General features: G+C 51.3%; 1 protein-coding gene across 1 annotated transcript in view; it reads left to right on the top strand.

Moving 5' to 3' along the window:
- The window catches only part of LOC121273272 (zinc finger protein 148-like), a 407,528-nt gene that overhangs the window by 323,713 nt on the left and 65,345 nt on the right, over positions 1–18,470 (top strand). Inside the window, exon 4 of the mRNA XM_041180319.1 lies at positions 14,807–14,930. Within this exon, the coding sequence (XP_041036253.1) occupies positions 14,807–14,930 (124 nt within the window). The remainder of the gene's footprint in view (positions 1–14,806; positions 14,931–18,470) is intronic.

Here is an 18,470-nt window from a genome sequence, read left to right as displayed (position 1 = left end):
CGCTGGAGCACGCTTCTCCTGGCACATTCTCACGCTGGAGCATACCTCTCCTGGCACTGACTCACGCTGGAGCATGCTTCTGGCACTGACTGGTGCTGGAGCATGCTTCCCCTGGCATTGATTCACGCTGGTGCATGTTTCTCCTGGCACTGTCTCATGCTGGCGTATGCTTTTCCTGGCACAGACTCACGCTGCAGCATGCTCTCCTGGCACTGACGGATGCTGGAGCACGCTTCCCCTGGCACTGACTCACGCAGGAGCATGCTTCTCCTGGCACTGACATATGCTGGAGCACGCTTCCCCTGGCACTGACTCACGCTGGGGCACGCTTCTCATGGCACTGACTCAAACTGGAGCACGCTTCTCCTGGCAATGACTCACGCTGGAGCACGCTTCTCCTGGCACTGACTCACGCTGGAGCACGCTTCTCCTGGCACTGACTCACGCTGGAGCACGCGTCTTCTGGCATTGACTCACGCAGGAACAGGCTTCTTCTGGCACTTCTTCACACTGGAGCACGCTTTTCCTGGCACTAATTCGTGCTGGAGCACGCTTCTCGGGGCACTGACTGATGCTGGAGCACGTTTCCCCTGGCACTGACTCATGCTGGAGCATGCTTCTCCTGGCACTGTCTCATGCTGGAGCATGCTTCTCCTGGCTCTGTCTCATGCTAGAGCATGATTCTTCTGGCTCTGTCTCATTCTAGAGCATGCTTCTCCTGGCACTGTCTCATGCTGGAGCATGCTTCTCCTGGCACTGACTCACGCTGGAGCATGCTTCTTCTGGCACTGACTCACGCTGGAGCATGCTTCTCCTGGCACTGACTCACGCTGGAGCATGCTTCTCCTGGCACTGACTCACGCTGGAGCATGCTTCTCCTGGCACTGACCCATGCTGGAGCATGTTTCTCCTGGCACTGACTCACGCTGGAGCATGCTTCTCCTGGCACTGCCTCCCGCTGGAGCATACCTCTCCTGCCCCTGACTCATGCAGGAGCATACCTCTCCTGGCACTGATTCAAACTGGAGCATGCTGCTCCTGGCACTGACTGGTGCTGGAGCATGCTTCTCCTGGCATTGACTCAAACTGGAGCTCACTTCCCCTGGCAGTGACTCACGCTGGAGCACGCTTCTCCTGGCACTGACTCATGCTGGAGCACGCTTCTCCTGGCACTGACTGACGCTGGAGCATGCTTCTCCTGGCACTGACTGACGCTGGAGCACACTTCGCCTGGCACTGACTGACGCTGGAGCACGCTTCTCCTGGCACTGACTCACGCTGGAGCATGCTTCTCCTGGCACAGACTCACGCTGGAGCATGCTTCTCCTGGCACATACTCACGCTGGAGCATACCTCTCCTGGCACTGACTCATGCTGGTGCATGCTTCTCCTGGCACTGACTGGTGCTGGAGCATGCTTCTCCTGGCATTGACTCATGCTGGACAGGCTTCTCCTGGCACTGCCTCACACTGGAGCATGCTTCTCCTGGCACTGACTGACGCTGGAGCACGCTTCTCCTGGCACTGACTCACGCTGGAGCACGCTTCTCCTGGCACTGACTGACGCTGGAGCCCGCTTCTCCTGGCACTGACTCACGCTGGAGCCCGCTTCTCCTGGCACTGACTCACGCTGGAGCCCGCTTCTCCTGGCACTGACTCATGCTGGTACATGCTTCTCCTGGCACTGACTCACGCTCGAGCATGCTTCTCCTGGCACAGACTCACGCTGGAGCATGCTTCTCCTGGCACATACTCACGCTGGACCATACCTCTCCTGGCACTGACTCATGCTGGTGCAGGCTTCTCCTGGCACTGACTGGTGCTGGAGCATGCTTCTCCTGCCATTGACTCATGCTGGAACAGCATTCTCCTGGCACTGACTCACACTGGTGCATGCTTCTCCTGGCACTGACTGACGCTGGAGCACGCTTCTCCTGGCACTGACTGACGCTGGAGCACGCTTCTCCTGGCACTGACTCACGCTGGAGCATGCTTCTCCTGGCACAGACTCACGCTGGAGCACGCTTCTCCTGGCACAGACTCCCGCTGGAGCATACCTCTCCTGGCACTGACTCACGCTGGAGCATGCTTCTCCTGGCATTGATTCACGCTGGTGCATGTTTCTCCTGGCACTGTCTCATGCTGGCGCATGCTTCTCCTGGCACAGACTCACGCTGCAGCATGCTCTCCTGGCAATGACTGATGCTGGAGCACGCTTCCCCTGGCACTGACTCACGCAGGAGCATGCTTCTCCTGGCAGTGAAATATGCTGGAGCACGCTTGCCCTGGCACTGACTCACGCTGGAGCACGCCTCTCCTGGCACTTACTCAAACTGCAGCATTTTTCTCCTGGCACTGACGCTGGAGCATGGTTCTCCTGGCACTGACTCATGCTGGAGCATGCTTCTCCTGCCACTGTCTCATGCTGGAGCACGCTTCTCCTGGCACTGTCTCACGCTGGAGCACGCTTCTCCTCGCACTGACTCACGCTGGAGCATGCTTCTCCTGGCACTGACTCATGCTGGAGCACGCTTCTCCTGGCACTGACTCATGCTGGAGCTTACCTCTCCTGGCACTGACTCAAACTGGAGCATGCTTCTCCTGGCACTGACTGGTGCTGGAGCATGCTTCTCCTGGCATTGACTCAAACTGGATCTCGCTTCTCCTGGCACTGCCTAACACTGGAGCACGCTTCTCCTGGCAATGACTCACGCTGGAGCACGCTTCTCCTGGTACTGACTCACGCTGGGGCACGCTTCTCCTGGCACTGACTCACGCTGGAGCACGCTTCTTCTGGCATTGAGTCACGCAGGAACAGGCTTCTTCTGGCACTTCTTCACACTGGAGCACGCTTTTCCTGGCACTAATTCGTGCTGGAGCACGCGTCTCGGGGCACTGACTGATGCTGGAGCACGTTTCCCCTGGCACTGACTCATGCTGGAGCATGCTTCTCCTGGCACTGTCTCATGCTGGAGCATGCTTCTCCTGGCTCTGTCTCATGCTAGAGCATGATTCTTCTGGCTCTGTCTCATTCTAGAGCATGCTTCTCCTGGCACTGTCTCATGCTGGAGCATGCTTTCCTGGCACTGACTCACGCTGGATCATACCTCTCCTGGCTCTGACTCACGCTGGAGCACGCTTCTCCTAGCACTGACTGACGTTGGAGCATACCTCTCCTGCCACTGACTGACGCTGGAGCATGCTTCTCCTGGCACTGACTCAAACTGGAGCAGGCTTCTCCTGGTACTGACTCACGCTAGAGCATGCTTCTCCTGGCACTGACTCACGCTGGAGCAGGCTTCTCCTGGCACTGATTCACGCTGGGACATGCTTCTCCTGGCACTGACTCAAACTGGAGCAGGCTTCTCCTGGCACTGACTCACGCTAGAGCATGCTTCTCCTGGCACTGACTCACGCTGGAGCAGGCTTCTCCTGGCACTGACTCAAACTGGAGCACGCTTCTCCTGGCACTGACTCACGCTGGAGGATGCTTCTCCTTTCAATGACTCACGCTGGAGCACACTTCTCCTGGCACTGTCTCACGCTGGGGCACGCTTCTCCTGGCACTGACTCAAACTTGAGCATGCTTCTCCTGGCACTGACTGACGCTGGAGCATGGTTCTCCTGGCACTTACTCATGCTGGAGCATGCTTCTCCTGCCACTGTCTCATGCTGGAGCATGCTTCTCCTGGCACTGACTCACGCTGGTGCATACCTCTCCTGGCACTGACTCAAACTGGAGCATGCTTCTCCTGGTACTGACTCACGCTGGAGCCTACCTTTCCTGGCACTGACTCACACTGGAACATGCTTCTCCTGGCACTGACTGTTGCTGGAGCCTGCTTCACCTGGCATTGACTCACACTGCAGCTTAGTACTCCTGGCTCTGCCTCACACTGGAGCATGCTTATCCTGGCAATGACTCCCGCTGGAGCACGCTTCTTCTGGCACTGACTCACGCTGGAGCATGCTTCTCCTGGCACTGACTCACGCTGGAGCATGCTTCTCCTGGCACTGACTCACGCTGGAGCATGCTTCTCCTGGCACTGACTCACGCTGGAGCATGTTTCTCCTGGCACTGACTCACGCTGGAGCATGCTTCTCCTGGCACTGCCTCACGCTGGAGCATACCTCTCCTGCCCCTGACTCATGCAGGAGCATACCTCTCCCGGCACTGATTCAAACTGGAGCATGCTGCTCCTGGCACTGACTGGTGCTGGAGCATGCTTCTCCTGGCATTGACTCAAACTGGAGCTCGCTTCTCCTGGCACTGCCTCACACTGGAGCACGCTTCTCCTGGCACTAATTCGTGCTGGAGCACACCTCTCCTGGCACTGACTCACGCTGCAGCACGCTTCCGCCACTGGGTCAAACTGGAGCATGCATCTCCTGGCACTGACTCACGCTGTAGCACGCTTCCCCTGGCAGTGACTCACGTTGGAGCACGCTTCTCCTGGCACTGACTCACGCTGGAGCACGCTTCTCCTGGCACTGACTCATGCTGGAGCACGCTTCTCCTGGCACTGACTCACGCTGGAGCACGCTTCTCCTGGCACTGACTCACGCTGGAGCACGCTTCTTCTGGCATTGACTCACGCAGGAACAGGCTTCTTGTGGCACTTCTTCACACTGGAGCACGCTTTTCCTGGCACTAATTCGTGCTGGAGCACGCTTCTCGGGGCACTGACTCAAACTGGAGCCTGCTTCTCCTGGCACTGACTCACGCTAGAGCATGCTTCTCCTGGCACTGATTCACGCTGGGACATGCTTCTCCTGGCACTGACTCAAACTGGAGCAGGCTTTTCCTGGCACTGACTCACGCTGGAACAGGCTTCTCCTGGCACTGACTCACGCTGGAGCACGCTTCTCCAGGCACTGACTCAAACTGGAGCACGCTTCTGGCACTGACTCACGCTGGAGGATGCTTCTCCTGGAACTGACTCAAACTTGAGCATGCTTCTCCTGGCACTGACTGACGCTGGAGCACTCTTCGCCTGGCACTGACGCTGGAGCACGCTTCTCCTGGCACTCACGCTGGAGCACGCTTCTCCTGGTACTGACTCACGCTGGAGCACGCTTCTCCTGGCACTGACTCATACTGGAGCACGCTTCTCCTGGCACTGACTCACGCTGGAGCATGCTTCTCCTGGCACTGACTCACGCTGGAGAACGCTTCTCCTGGCACTGACTCACGCTGGAGCACGCTTCTCCTGGCACTGACTCACGCTGGAGCACGCTTCTCCTGGCACTGACTCACGCTGGAGCACGCTTCTCCTGGCACTGACTCACACTGGAGCATGCTTCTCCTGGCACAGACTCATGCTGGAGCATACCTCTCCTGGCACAGACTCATGCTGTAACAGGCTTCTCCTGGCACTGCCTCACACTGGAGCATGCATCTCCTGTCACTAATTCGTGCTGGAGCATACTTCTCCTGGCACTGACTCATGCTGGAGCATGCTTCTTTTGGCACTCACGCTGGAGCATGCTTCTCCTGGCACTGTCTCATGCTGGAGCATGCTTCTCCTGGCACTGTCTCATGCTGTGAGCATGCTTCTCCTGGCACTGTCTCATGCTGGAGCATGCTTCTCCTGCCACTGTCTCATGCTGGAGCATGCTTCTCCTGCCACTGTCTCATGCTGGAGCATGCTTCTCTTGGCACTGACACGCTGGAGCATGCTTCTCTTGGCACTGACTCACGCTGGAGCACGCTTCTCCTGGCACTGACTCACGCTGGAGCACGCTTCTCCTGGCACTGACTCACGCTGGAGCATACCTCTCCTGGCACTGATTCAAACTGGAGCATGCTTCTCCAGGCACTGACTAGTGCTTGAGCATGCTTCTTCTGGCATTGACTCACACTGGAGCTCACTTCTCCTTGCACAGCCTCACACAGGAGCACGCTTATCCCGGCAGTGACTCACGCTGGAGCACGCTTCTCCTGGCACTGACTCACGCTGGAGCACGCTTCTCCTGGCACTGACTCACGCTGGAGCACGCTTCTCCTGGCACTGACTCACGCTGGAGCACGCTTCTCCTGGCACTGACTCACGCTGGAGCACGCTTCTCCTGGCACTAACTCACGCTGGAGCACGCTTCTCCTGGCACTGACTCACGCTGGAGCAGACCTCTCCTGGCACTGACTCAAACTGGAGCATGCTTCACCTGGCATTGACTCACACTGGAGATCACTTCTCCTGGCGCAGCCTCACACAGGAGCACGCTTATCCCGGCAATGACTCACGCTGGAGCACGCTTCTCCTGGCACTGACTCACGCTGGAGCAAGCTTCCCCTGGCACTGACTCACGCTGGAGCACGCCTCTCCTGGCACTGACTCACGCTGGAGCATACCTCTCCTGGCACTGACTCGCGGAGGAGCACGCTTCTCCTGGCACTGTCTCACGCTGGAGCATACCTCTCCTGGCACTGTCTCAAACCGGAGCATGCTTCTCCTGGCACTGACTGGTGTTGGAGCATGCTTCTTCTGGCATTGACTCAAACTTAATCTCGCTTCTCCTGGCACTGCCTCACACTGGAGCATGCTTCTCTTGGCACTCACGCTGGAGCATGCTTCTCCTGGCACTGTCTCATGCTGGAGCACGCTTCACCTGGCACTGACTCACGCTGGAGCAGGCTTCTCCTGGAACTGACTCACGCTGGAGCGCACTTCTCCTGGCACTGCCTCACACTGGAGCACGCTTCTCCTGGCATTAATTCATGCTGGAGCACACCTCTCCTGGCACTGACTGACGCTGGAGCACGCTTCTCCTGGTACTGACTCATGCTGGAGCATGCTTCTCCTGGCACTGGTTCAAACTGGAGCATGCATCTCCTGGCACTGACTCACGCTGGAGCATGCTTCTCCTGGCACTGACTGAGGCTGGAGCATGCTTCTCCTGGCACTGGTTCAAACTGGAGCATGCATCTCCTGGCACTGACTCACGCTGGAGCATGCTTCTCCTGGCACTGACTGACGCTGGAGCACGCTTCTCCTGGCAATAATTCGTGCTGGAGCACACCTCTCCTGGCACTGACTCACGCTGGAGCAGGCTTCTCCTGGCACTGACTCACGCTGGAGCACGCTTCTCCTGGCACAGACTCACGCTGGAGCACGCTTCTCCTGGCACAGACTCACGCTGGAGCACGCTTCTCCTGGCACTGACTCACGCTGGAGTACGCTTCTCCTGGCACTGACTCATGCTGGAGCACCCTTCTCCTGGCACTGACTCACGCTGGAGCATACCTCTCTTGGCACTGACTCACGCAGGAGCACGCTTCTGCTGGCCATGACTCACGCAGGAGCACGCTTCTGCTGGCCATGACTCACGCTGGAGCACGCTTCTCCTGGCACTGACTGACGCTGGAGCACGTTTCTCCTGGCACTGACTCACGCTGGAGCACGCTTCACCTGGCACTGACTCACGCTGGAGCAGGCTTCTCCTGGAACTGACTCACGCTGGAGCACACTTCTCCTGGCACTGCCTCACACTGGAGCACGCTTCTCCTGGCATTAATTCGTGCTGGAGCACACCTCTCCTGGCACTGACTGACGCTGGAGCACGCTTCTCCTGGCACTGACTCATGCTGGAGCCCGCCTGTCCTGGCACTGACTCACGCTGGAGCATGCTTCTCCTGGCACTGGTTCAAACTGGAGCATGCATCTCCTGGCACTGACTCACGCTGGAGCATGCTTCTCCTGGCACTGACTCACGCTGGAGCATGCTTCTCCTGGCACTGACTGACGCTGGAGCACGCTTCTCCTGTCACTAATTCGTGCTGGAGCACACCTCTCCTGGCACTGACTGACGCTGGAGCAGGCTTCTGGCACTGGCTCATGCTGGAGCCCGCCTGTCCTGGCTCTGCTTCACGCTGGACCCCGCTTCTCCTGGCACTGACTCAAACTGGAGCATGCATCTCCTGGCACTGATTCACGCTGGAGCATGCTTCTCCTGGCACTGCCTCACGCTGGAGCATGCTTCTCCTGGTACTGCCTCACGCTGGAGCACGCTTCTCCTGGCACTGACTCACGCTGGAGCACGCTTCTCCTGGCACTGACTCAAGCTGGAGCGCAGTATGCTGGGCACTGACTCGCGCCCTAGCACGGTTCCCCCGGCACTGGCTCGCCCTGGAGCGCGGTTCCCCCGGCACTGGCTCCCCCTGGAGTGCGGTTCCCCCGGCACTAGCTCACTCTGGAGCGCTGTTCCCCTGGCACTGGCTCGCCCTGGAGCGCGGTTCCCCCGGCACTGACTCGCCCTGGAGCGCGGTTCCCCCGGCACTGGCTCGCCCTGGAGCGCGGTTCCCCCGGCACTGGCTCGCCCTGGAGCGCGGTTCCCCCGGCACTGGCTCGCCCTGGAGCGCGGTTCCCCCGGCACTGGCTCGCCCTGGAGTGCGGTTCCCCCGGCACTGGCTCACCACTTAATAATCCAGTAATATTATCGCTACATCGCTACCTCGTTGACATTGACTCAAACTGAAGTACAGGTCACCAGAGGACTGGAGAATGGCCAATGTTGTTCCATTGTTTAAGAAGGGTAGCAGGGATAATCCCGGAAATTACAGGCCTTTGAGACTTACGTCAGTGGTAGGGAAATTATTGGAGAAGATTCTTCGTGATAGGATTTACTACCATTTGGAAGCAAATGGGCGTATTAGTGAGAGGCAGCATGGTTTTCTGAAGGGGAGGTCGTTTCTCACTAACTTGATTCAGTTTTTCGAGGAAGTGACAAAGATGATCGACGATGGACGGGCAGTGGATTTTATCTACATGGATTTCAGTAAGGCCTTTGACAAGGTCCCTTATGGCAGACTGGTACAGAAGGTAAAGTTGCACGGGATCAGAGGTGAGCTGACAAGATGGATACAGAATTGGCTTGGTCATAGAAGACAGAGGGTAGCAGTGGAAGGGTGCTTTTCTGAATGGAGAGCTGTGACTAGTGGAGGTCCGCAGGGATCAGTGTTGGGACCTTTGCTGTTTGTGGTATACATAAATGATTTGGAGGAAAATGTAACTGGGCTAATTAGTAAGTTTGCAGACGACACTAAGGTTGGAGGAATTGCAGATAGTGAAGAGGATTGTCAAAGGATACAACGGCATATGGATTGGTTGGAGACTTGGGTGGAGAAATGGCAGATGGAATTTAATCCGGACAAATGCGAGGTAATGCATTTTGAAAGGTCTAACACAGGCAGGAATTATACGGTAAATGGCAGAACCCTTAAGTGCATCAACAGGCAGAGGGATCTGGGTGTACAGGTCCACAGGTCACTGAAAGTGGCAACACAGGTGGATAAGGTAGTCAGGAAGGCATATAGCATGCTTGCCTTCATCAGCAGGGGTAGTGAGTATAAAAGCTGGGAAGTCATGCTGCAGCTGTATAGAACCTTGGTTAGGCCACACTTGGAATATTGCGTGCAATTCTGGTCGCCACATTACCAGAAGGATATGGAGGCATTGGAGAGGGTGCAGAGGAGGTTTACCAGGATGCTGCCTGGTCTGGAGGTTATTAGGTATGAGGAGAGGTTGGAGAAACTCTGATTGTTCTCACTAGAGAGACGGAGATTGAGGGGCGACTTGATAGAAGTTTACAAAATGATGAATGGCATGGACAGAGTAGATAGTCAGAAGCTTTTTCCCAGGGTGGAAGAGTCAGTTACTAGGGGACATAGATTTAAGGTGAGAGGAGAAAACTATAAAGGTGATGTGCGGGCAAGTTTTTTATGCAGAGGGTAGTGAGTGTCTGGAATTTGCTGCCAGAGGAGGTGGTGGAAGCAGGTACGATAGTGGTGTTTAAGAGGCAGCTTGACAAATACATGAATAGGATGGGAATAGAGGAATACGGACCCCGGAAGTGCAAAATGTTTTAGTTGACAGGCAATATGATCGGCACAGGCTCAGAGGGCCGAAGGGCCTGTTCCTGTGCTGTACTTTTCTTTGTTCTTTATTTCAGCCTTGTTCAAGGGTCAATCTTTAACTAAGAACCCAGACGATATCACATTATTAATTTACACATTGACTCCCGAAGCAACTGCTTTATCCGGAACGTGGCCGCAGCAGGAGACTCCCAGGAGAACAATGGAATCACTTTTGGATGTCCTCAAAGCATCTCTGAAGAGGTCAAACGTCCCCACTGACCCATGGGAGTCCCTGTCTTGTGACCGACCAAAATGGAGAAGGTTTATTCGGGAAGGCACTGAAGACATTGTGAGACTTCATCCAGAATGTGATGAAGTAGAGGTGTCAGAGGGAGCACACAAACCTCCCATCAACTCATTTACCCCATCCTCCAAGCACCACCTGCCTCAAATGTGATGGAGTCTGCAGATCGCACATTGGATTTATCAACCACCTCAGAACTCATCGAACCAGGGTGGAAGCAAATCATCCTCGACCCCAAGGGACTGCCTGATAGATATTGAGCTCCAGCCATACCTGCAACCTAAGTTGCTAACCCTGCTGGCCTCCCATGTATCTACTTTCAAATCCCTGCCCTTGTAATGAAACCCTTCCTCGCGATGCCCCTTCTGAGCTTTGCAGCCTTTCAGTAGATTTCATTCCTCTTCAGCAAGCCTCTGTCCTCTGGCTCTACATCCTCCACTCCTGCCTTAAACCCTTCTGCCTATCCCCCTCTACGCCTTCCATTTAAAAAAAACTTATTGAAACTCACCCTTTCAAACAAAGCCTTAGTCTCGTCTCCACACCCCTCTTTCTCGGCTCAACATCTGTATCATTTTGCATATATTTGTGAAACATCTGTAGGCAATTTGCTTGTTGAAGGCACCGTATAAATGTTGAGTGAATGGGAGACCAGTTTGGTCTTTTTGAATTCTTGATGGTGGGAGTCAGTATGAGATGATTGTTGGTTTTATATATTGAAAGTTAATGAGAAGTAGTTGGTTCACTGGAATTTTGTATAGTGGGAATGAATGGCTTTGTCTAATGGAATTCTGTGCATGGGACTGAAATGAGAATGGTTGGGCCAGTTGAAATTCTGTACTGTGGGAGTGAGCCACAACAAGTTGCCATCTACATCCGTGACTCTTCTGATGCCCTCCATCACTTTGTTTCCAGTTCCCTGGCCTAACCATGGATTTCCAATTTCCCTCTACCTCCATTCCCCACCAGGACGGTTTTCTTGTTCATCCTGTCCCCCACCCTCTTCTGCCTGACTGAACTTCTCTCATTGAACAATTTCTCCTTGAACCCCACTCACTTCCTCCAAATAAAAGGTGTTGCTCTAAGCCTGCCTTTTTGTGGGACATGTGGAACATTCCTTGTACAGTCCTCCTCGGGTCCCCTCCCTCACCTTTTTTAATATTGATGACTGTATCGGAGCTGTTTCCTGTTCTTGCCCTGAACTGGAAAATTTCATCAAATTTTCTTCCAATTTCCACCCTTCTCTCACCTTTAGATGGTCCATCTCTGATTCTTCCCTTCCCTTCCTCAACTTCCCGGCCTTTCCCCAAAAATGGAGACAATCAATGAATATTCACTATAGACCCCCTGATTCCCATAGCCACCTTGACTACACTTCCTCACACCCTGCTTCCTGTAACAACTCTATTCCATCTTCCAGTTTCTCTGTTTGTCACATCTGTTCTGATGATGCAATCTTCCATACCAGTGCTTTGGATATGTCTTTCCTTTTCATCAACTGAGGATTTCCCCCCCGTAGGGGCCCTTGACTGTATCCTTCTTGTTTCATGCCCTTCTGCTCTCACCCCTTCCCCTCCCTCCCAGAACCATGAAAGGCTCCCCTTGTCCCCACGTTCTACTTCACCAGCCTCCGTATTCCACGGATTGGCCTCCGCCATTTCCAGCATCTCCAGTATGATGCCACCACCAAACATATCTTCCCCTCCCGTCCCCTGTCAGCATTCCAAAAGGACTGCTCCCTCCACGACGCCCTGGTTCACTCCTCAATTATCTCCAACATCCCCTGTGCTTCCCATGGCACTTTTCCATGCAAATGCAGGAGATGCAACACTTGCCCTTTACCTCCTCCCTACTCCCTCCTCACTATCCAAGGCCCCAAACACTCTTTCCAGGTGAAACAGTGATTTACCTGTACTTCTTTCCATTTAGTATTCTGTATTCATTGCTCATAATGCACTCTGCACAGCACTGCGAAGATGAAAAGCAGGGCGACTACTTTGAGGAACGTATCTGTTCAATTTGCAAGTGTGGCCCTGAGCTTCTAGTCGCCTGTCATTTTCGTTTTCCACCTTGTTCCCATTCTGACCTCTCCTCCTTGGCCTGCATTAGCGTTCCAGTGAAGCTCAATGTAAGCCTGAATAACAGCACCTCATCTTCCAGTTAGACACTTTGCAGCCTTCTGGACTCAGCATTGAGTTCAACAACTTCAGATGGTAACCTCTGACCTCATTCTGTTTCCTTTCTCTTTGCAGGTTTTGGTTTTACTCTTGTTTTGCTTTTAGACGGTAGCTGTTTACGATTATGCCATTCGCACCTCCTCTAGACATATCTTTTGTTTCTTTACTTGTCCCATTACCACTCCCTTTGGCTTTTTACCGCCAATTCAGTTGTCATTTAATCTCTCCTGTCCTCCATCCTACCACCGACCTTCCCTTTTGCTCTTCTTTCCATCTTACCACCCACCCCCACTCCACCCCACCCCACCCCACCCCAGTGATCCCAGCTGACGTTACTACTGAATAAGTCAGATCCCAGGGTGGAACCTGGTTTGATCAATCCTAACATTTATTTTTTGTTTAGAAATGTGGAGGGTGGCTACTGAATAGAGTCACAAGAATCTGCTGATGAACTTTAAAAAATAGAGTAAAACATTTATTAAACAAGAAAAGATGAACTATAGCGCCCTACTCCTCCACCCTAGTATATACAAATTATACATACATATAACACAAGTTACAAAATCTATCTTATACTCCAATGCTTACAGTGAGTATACAGTCCATGTAAAATAACAGGCAAACTGCGGTTGGAAACACCACACTCCAAAACTAAATATTTATGGATTTCTCATCAACCACCTTCCCTCCCCCAACTCACATCATACCATGAGCCAACCAGTCTCACTGAAATGCTGTCTCTCTCACAAAGGCTTCTAATCTCTACATTTGAAGAACTTGCTTTGGAATTCTCTCCCAAACAACGCTTTCATTTGGACATCTCCAAAAAGGATCCAGCTCCCACGCACACACTCAGATATTCGGCTGTGCCAAGCAGAACGCCACTGCTCCAAAGGCCCGTAGTTAGGAGTCACCGACCTTCGGCTGTCTCCTCAGATTGTCTGGCTTCTCACAAGCCCACCTCTTTCTAAGTCTGCTCCCCACAGCTCTGTTTCTTTAATTCGGAGCTTTTTCCTCTTCTCCTCACTCTTCACTTAAGAGGACCTGTTTCAGATCCCTGCCCTTGTCCCTTAACTTGACAGTCTTCCTAGCACCTCTTTCTGTCCTGCTCCCTGGTTTGGGACAATTTTGTTTTGGGACCCGTTCCCGGTCCCTCTCCTGCGTCTAACTTCTTCTGACGCTTTTTTCTGAATGGTGTGATCTTCTAGGTCACCTGACCCTCTTTTCCCGCTGTTTCACTTTCTTCCTTGTTTTCCCCTCCGCGCAGATGCGCAGGAACAGTTTCCAGCTGAAGGAACAAGAGAAACTGCCGTTTACCAGCCTATAACGGAGAGAATGCACCAACTGCGCATGTGTGGCCATTCTCCGGCCAGCACATGCGCAGAACTCCGAAGATCGGAAGAAAGAATGAACTGCGCGTGTGCGGCCCTTTCAGAGCTGGGGCATGCGCAGAGACTGCTGGGAACTGTAGCAATCAGCCGCCAAAGCCCGATCTCCACCTTGGAAGGTAAGTTTTCTCCTTCTGGAGCCTGTCACAACTTGCTCAAAACCTATTACAGTTCTAGCTTTTCCAACCTCTGATGAAAGTTTATTGACCTGAACCATTAACTTTGTTTCTCTCTCCACAGATGCTGCCAGACCTGCTGATCATTTCCAGCATTTTCTGTTTTTACATCAAATTCCTTGATGAAGTGCAGTTTCTGATTCTATTTCATGCCCCTGATCTAAAAATTGATTGGAAAAAAGGCACATGTTCAAGTCATTTTTTTGGGCCATTGAATTAGCTGGAGGTTTTTCTAAACCTTGTTGCCATACTGAGTGCTCACCTCCTCACTCTGATTTGCTTTTTGCCTCTAGTTTGGCGTAAATTAGTTATTTTCTTAGTTAGCAATGACCTGTTCCTCAGCCTGATTCTGTAGCCCTCCTGCTCCTGATACACTAGCTGGGTGAGCTCTGTTTCCTCCATTGTCCACAGCCTCTAGCATATAGGACATACTGACAAAATGCTCGGTGCCACATGGAGATAAAAACCAAAGAGAATATCAGCCTGTACTCCTGAGTGCTGCATCAACAGCAGTAAAAGCAGCAATCAGAGAACTTGTTCTTGTCCACATTTTGATCAGAAAATCATGGACAGCTCCAGAATGGGGGATTGAGGGGAAGAAGATGTAAAAAGGGATAAAAAGTTGGAGAAAAATATATATCTGAATAGATAGTTGTAACATTATGGATTATTAATTCTGCCATTTGCCCTGAAATGTGTACTTTACTCAATGAAAGTTTGTCCATTCTCAGTGTGTTCTGCAACTCTTTTTTTGATGGAAGTACCATAGCCTGTGCGTATCAGAATATATATGCTGTACCAGTGGTCATGTGCCTCCATTTTGTGTCTTTCCTAGCAAGGATTTCTGAGGGCTTGTCCAGTGTCTTGGCAGTAAGCACATCGAGCATTGTGTGTGAATATTCTGCCTTTCAGATTCTGGTAGTCGGTGAAGATGGGTCCTTCCTGGTTAAATCTCCCAAGACTCACATCTGCGAGCAATGCAGCGCAGCCTTCCGGACTAACTACCACCTGCAGAGGCACATCCTCATCCACACAGGTAGAACGCAAGGACCATGGTGTGTACAGAGCTCATAGTAAGATAAAGAATGTGTACACTTTCAGAAGAAAATACCACTGCAGCCAAACTCTTGTTACAGACGCCAGAAGACTATCAGGCCCTTATCCTATTTAATAAGAGCTCTTTTTCTTTAAGATTTGAAGAATCATAAAATGTTTTTCTTTTGATCGTGAAATGAGCACATGTTTAAATTCTCTCCCCTATTTTCTGCTCTCTTCCTCCCAATAAAGTCACTTGGGTTGTAGTTCCACAGGTACCTCATCCAAGTAGCCATCCTTCTTGTGTGAACCAGTGAATATCACCGGATTATTTTAGCATGGCAGACCCCGATGTGATTTTTACTGGACATCAAGGCATACACACTTTCCAGCAGGGGTCCTTTGGTTGTGATTGGAATCAGGAAACCTGGCTAATGATTCTTTTACCCAGGGACACTGGAAGGAGTCGTAGTGCTCCAACTGCCACCCTAGCTGAGATCAGCTAACAAAACAAAGACTGGGAACCAAATCTACATGGTGTCCTTACCAGCTGAACCATCAATGGAGCTTTTTTATTGCATTCTTTAGAAAGTGCCAGTGAGCATTCTCTAGTGTCATAAATATTATGACATATTTGAACTGAAATTTTTGCAAGTGGCTACGTATCACAAATCTCCTTGCTTAAGTCGTGCCTCGATACAGGTTTCTGTGACCTGGGCTCTCACCTATACACAGGTGTGATGGATATATATAGCCAGCTAGCATTAAAATTGTTTGTGAACTTTACACTGCTGTAACCAGTACATTGGCTTTTACGCTCTGATTTGTAGGTGTAGCTGTTCTAAATTCAAATTTCAAATGCATTTTCAAAAACAGAAAATAAACAGATGACAATGCCTTTTTTTTTCTCCCCTCTTCTGAACATGCTGCCTCTTGTTGGAAGTTCGGTTCCGCAGATGTCAGCCGCCCTTCAGTCCTCTGGTGTAAGTGTAGACAGTCTGTGTCAGTGGACTGTTTGTTTCCGGGGACGGGGGGGAGGGGGGAGCTTGTGGGGGGAGGTGGGGATATCACAGCTGAGCCTGATGTTGCCCTCATTTGAAGCCTGCAATTTTCAGTATGTGTTATGGGCTGTGATCAGGAGAGGGAACCTGGCAGTTCCGCTCTTCCCTCCCCCATCCCGAGCTCAGGAATGCTACAGCTCCTACACTCACCCCAGCTAAGATCAGCTAACTTAGCACAGACAAGAGGATTTGAACCTGGGACTTGGCAGCTCTGCTTGGCTCAGTGATGCATTAAACAGTGAAGTTGCCGATTGGTCAGGCACAAAGGGCTGAATGGCCTCTTCCCATTTCTGTTTCTTTGATCCATGGGTGGAACGGTTCCTACTTTTTCAACAAAACTCTGAATCAGTAAGTTCTTTTGAGTGATATTCATGTGTGACTTCAAAAGGCCTAATGCTGAACACAGTGATGCATTGTGTAGCCTGCCTCTTGCTTCAAGCTTAGAGTGTAAGGTTTTCAGCAACAGCTTTTGCCATCACATGATTTCATGCCTTCAACCTCCTGGCATCAGATTCATTCCTTACTATGCACCCAAGCAGCATATAATAAATTGGAGCTAAGTGTTTTTCTCACCCTGCAACCTATCAAAAATAAGCCCCAAACTAAATGCAGTTGTGAACAGGCAAAGTTCAGTGTACCGAGTGGTTTGTACGCTGGTTCTGTTGTAACAAGGTTTGACTGTAAGTTGGATTCACTTTGGGCCTTTGTTTCTTTTCAGTAACTTCGCACCAACCTGAACACTTCGTAGAAGTGAAGTAACCTGCAACTACTTCCTTGCACTGATGTGTGTTCTGCTTGATTTTTAAATGTGCCAATTAGTTTTGAAAAAATAAGGATGGAAGTACTAGGTATATGCAGGATAGTAAACCAAAAAGGGCCAACATACACTTAATTCTGATGCACATACAGCAACTTGAGTTTTGTCATAAGATATTGTAATCTTTCAGTAACACTGACCTATCTAAGATAAGAACACATCATTTACATTCCTATCAAACATAATACAGTATATGCGAATTAACAAAGAAAAGATTAGAAGCCAATAGAGCCTTGGGCAGAAATGGAAAAACAGGTGTTAGTTATGCTGAAGAGTTAACAGTGAAACTTGCCAGCAGCGTTACAAGGGATAAAAAATGCTCGTCTTGGGGTGCTACATCCACAAACCTTTTGTCATTATAGTTTTGTAAAACACTAATTCATTTGTTCCTCTCTCAAATATTGAACATAACACACAATATTCACCAAACCATAGTTATAACACCAATTTAAATGGTGTTAATTATTTTTTTTTGTTCGCGTGAGCAACACCACATTATACATTCTTCTTTACCCTGAGGGCATCAAGAGTCAGCCACGTATTATTGCAGAGCTGAGTGCTTGGTAAATAGAGTGTCAAAGTCAGGAATTTGATGCAAGTAGGAATTCAGTGCGGAGGGGGATGGAAGTGCTTTTTTTTTGATTTCCCAGCAGTAGCTGGTGAGCATTCTTTTGCCTTTAAGCTTGGAAACCGTCACGTGTTATTACTTTCCTTTATTAAATGAGTAACAGATTAATGAAATAAGTAAATAATGTTGGATAGACATGGCAGGACAGAAGTTGTGCTGTAGCTGAAACATGTGGATGCAATACCAACAGCCCTATCTACAGTAAGTATCTGTAGCTTCAGGGATTTCAGCTCAGAATTTTTGAACCGGAGTCAAGCTACTGATGTTGCAGGGCCTTAGGGAGAGAGGGAGTTAGCTGGACACTGTTCCAGGAGGAAGTTACATCCATTACGTTATGTAAAACTTTACAGCTGGGCAGTGATCAGGGACAGGAAGGTGTGACTATGAGTCAGACAGATATGGTTCTCCACAATGTAGTGATGGAGGAGCCTCGGCCCTGGACTTTGACCAGCAGGGATGTGTGGATGAGAGCAAGGACAGCAACAACGATGAGCAGACTGGCCATGGCACCAGAATGCAGGAGGCCAGTTAAGTGAAGGGAATAAAAAGTAATGTGGTAATGATAGGAGACACTATAGTCAGAGGAATAGATACTGGGCAGGATTTTCCATTCCTGCCAATGGTGGGCTTCATGGCAGGTGGGACTAGAATATTCGGAATGCAGCCAAAAGTCAGTTTTTCGCCAGCGTAAAAATGGATTGCAATTTTCCGCTCCCGACTGTCATAGCAGGTCAGGCTGCCTGCCACGCCATGTCAGGAACCACATCTGCGTGCCTGGCTTCTCATGAATGCTCATTTAAAAACCCAGCTCCCAGAATCACACCCCCACTCCAAATCGAATGGCCACACTGGCAGCTGATTAGACTGGTGTGAATTCTGACTGGATATAACTGACGTGCACCTGGCGAACGGCACTTCCCTTGCGACTTTGAGCTTTGTACGCACAGTGTTCATCTACCTTTCACTGCACTATGTTCACGGCTGCTCCGACTCCGTGCCAAGGCTGCTCAGGCAAGACCATTGGGAAGGGAAGGG

Source organism: Carcharodon carcharias, chromosome X, assembly GCF_017639515.1.
Source record: "Carcharodon carcharias isolate sCarCar2 chromosome X, sCarCar2.pri, whole genome shotgun sequence".
Taxonomy (NCBI): domain Eukaryota; kingdom Metazoa; phylum Chordata; class Chondrichthyes; order Lamniformes; family Lamnidae; genus Carcharodon; species Carcharodon carcharias.
The sequence above is the reverse complement of the archived record's forward strand: the minus strand, read 5'-3'. Positions and strand labels throughout refer to the sequence as shown.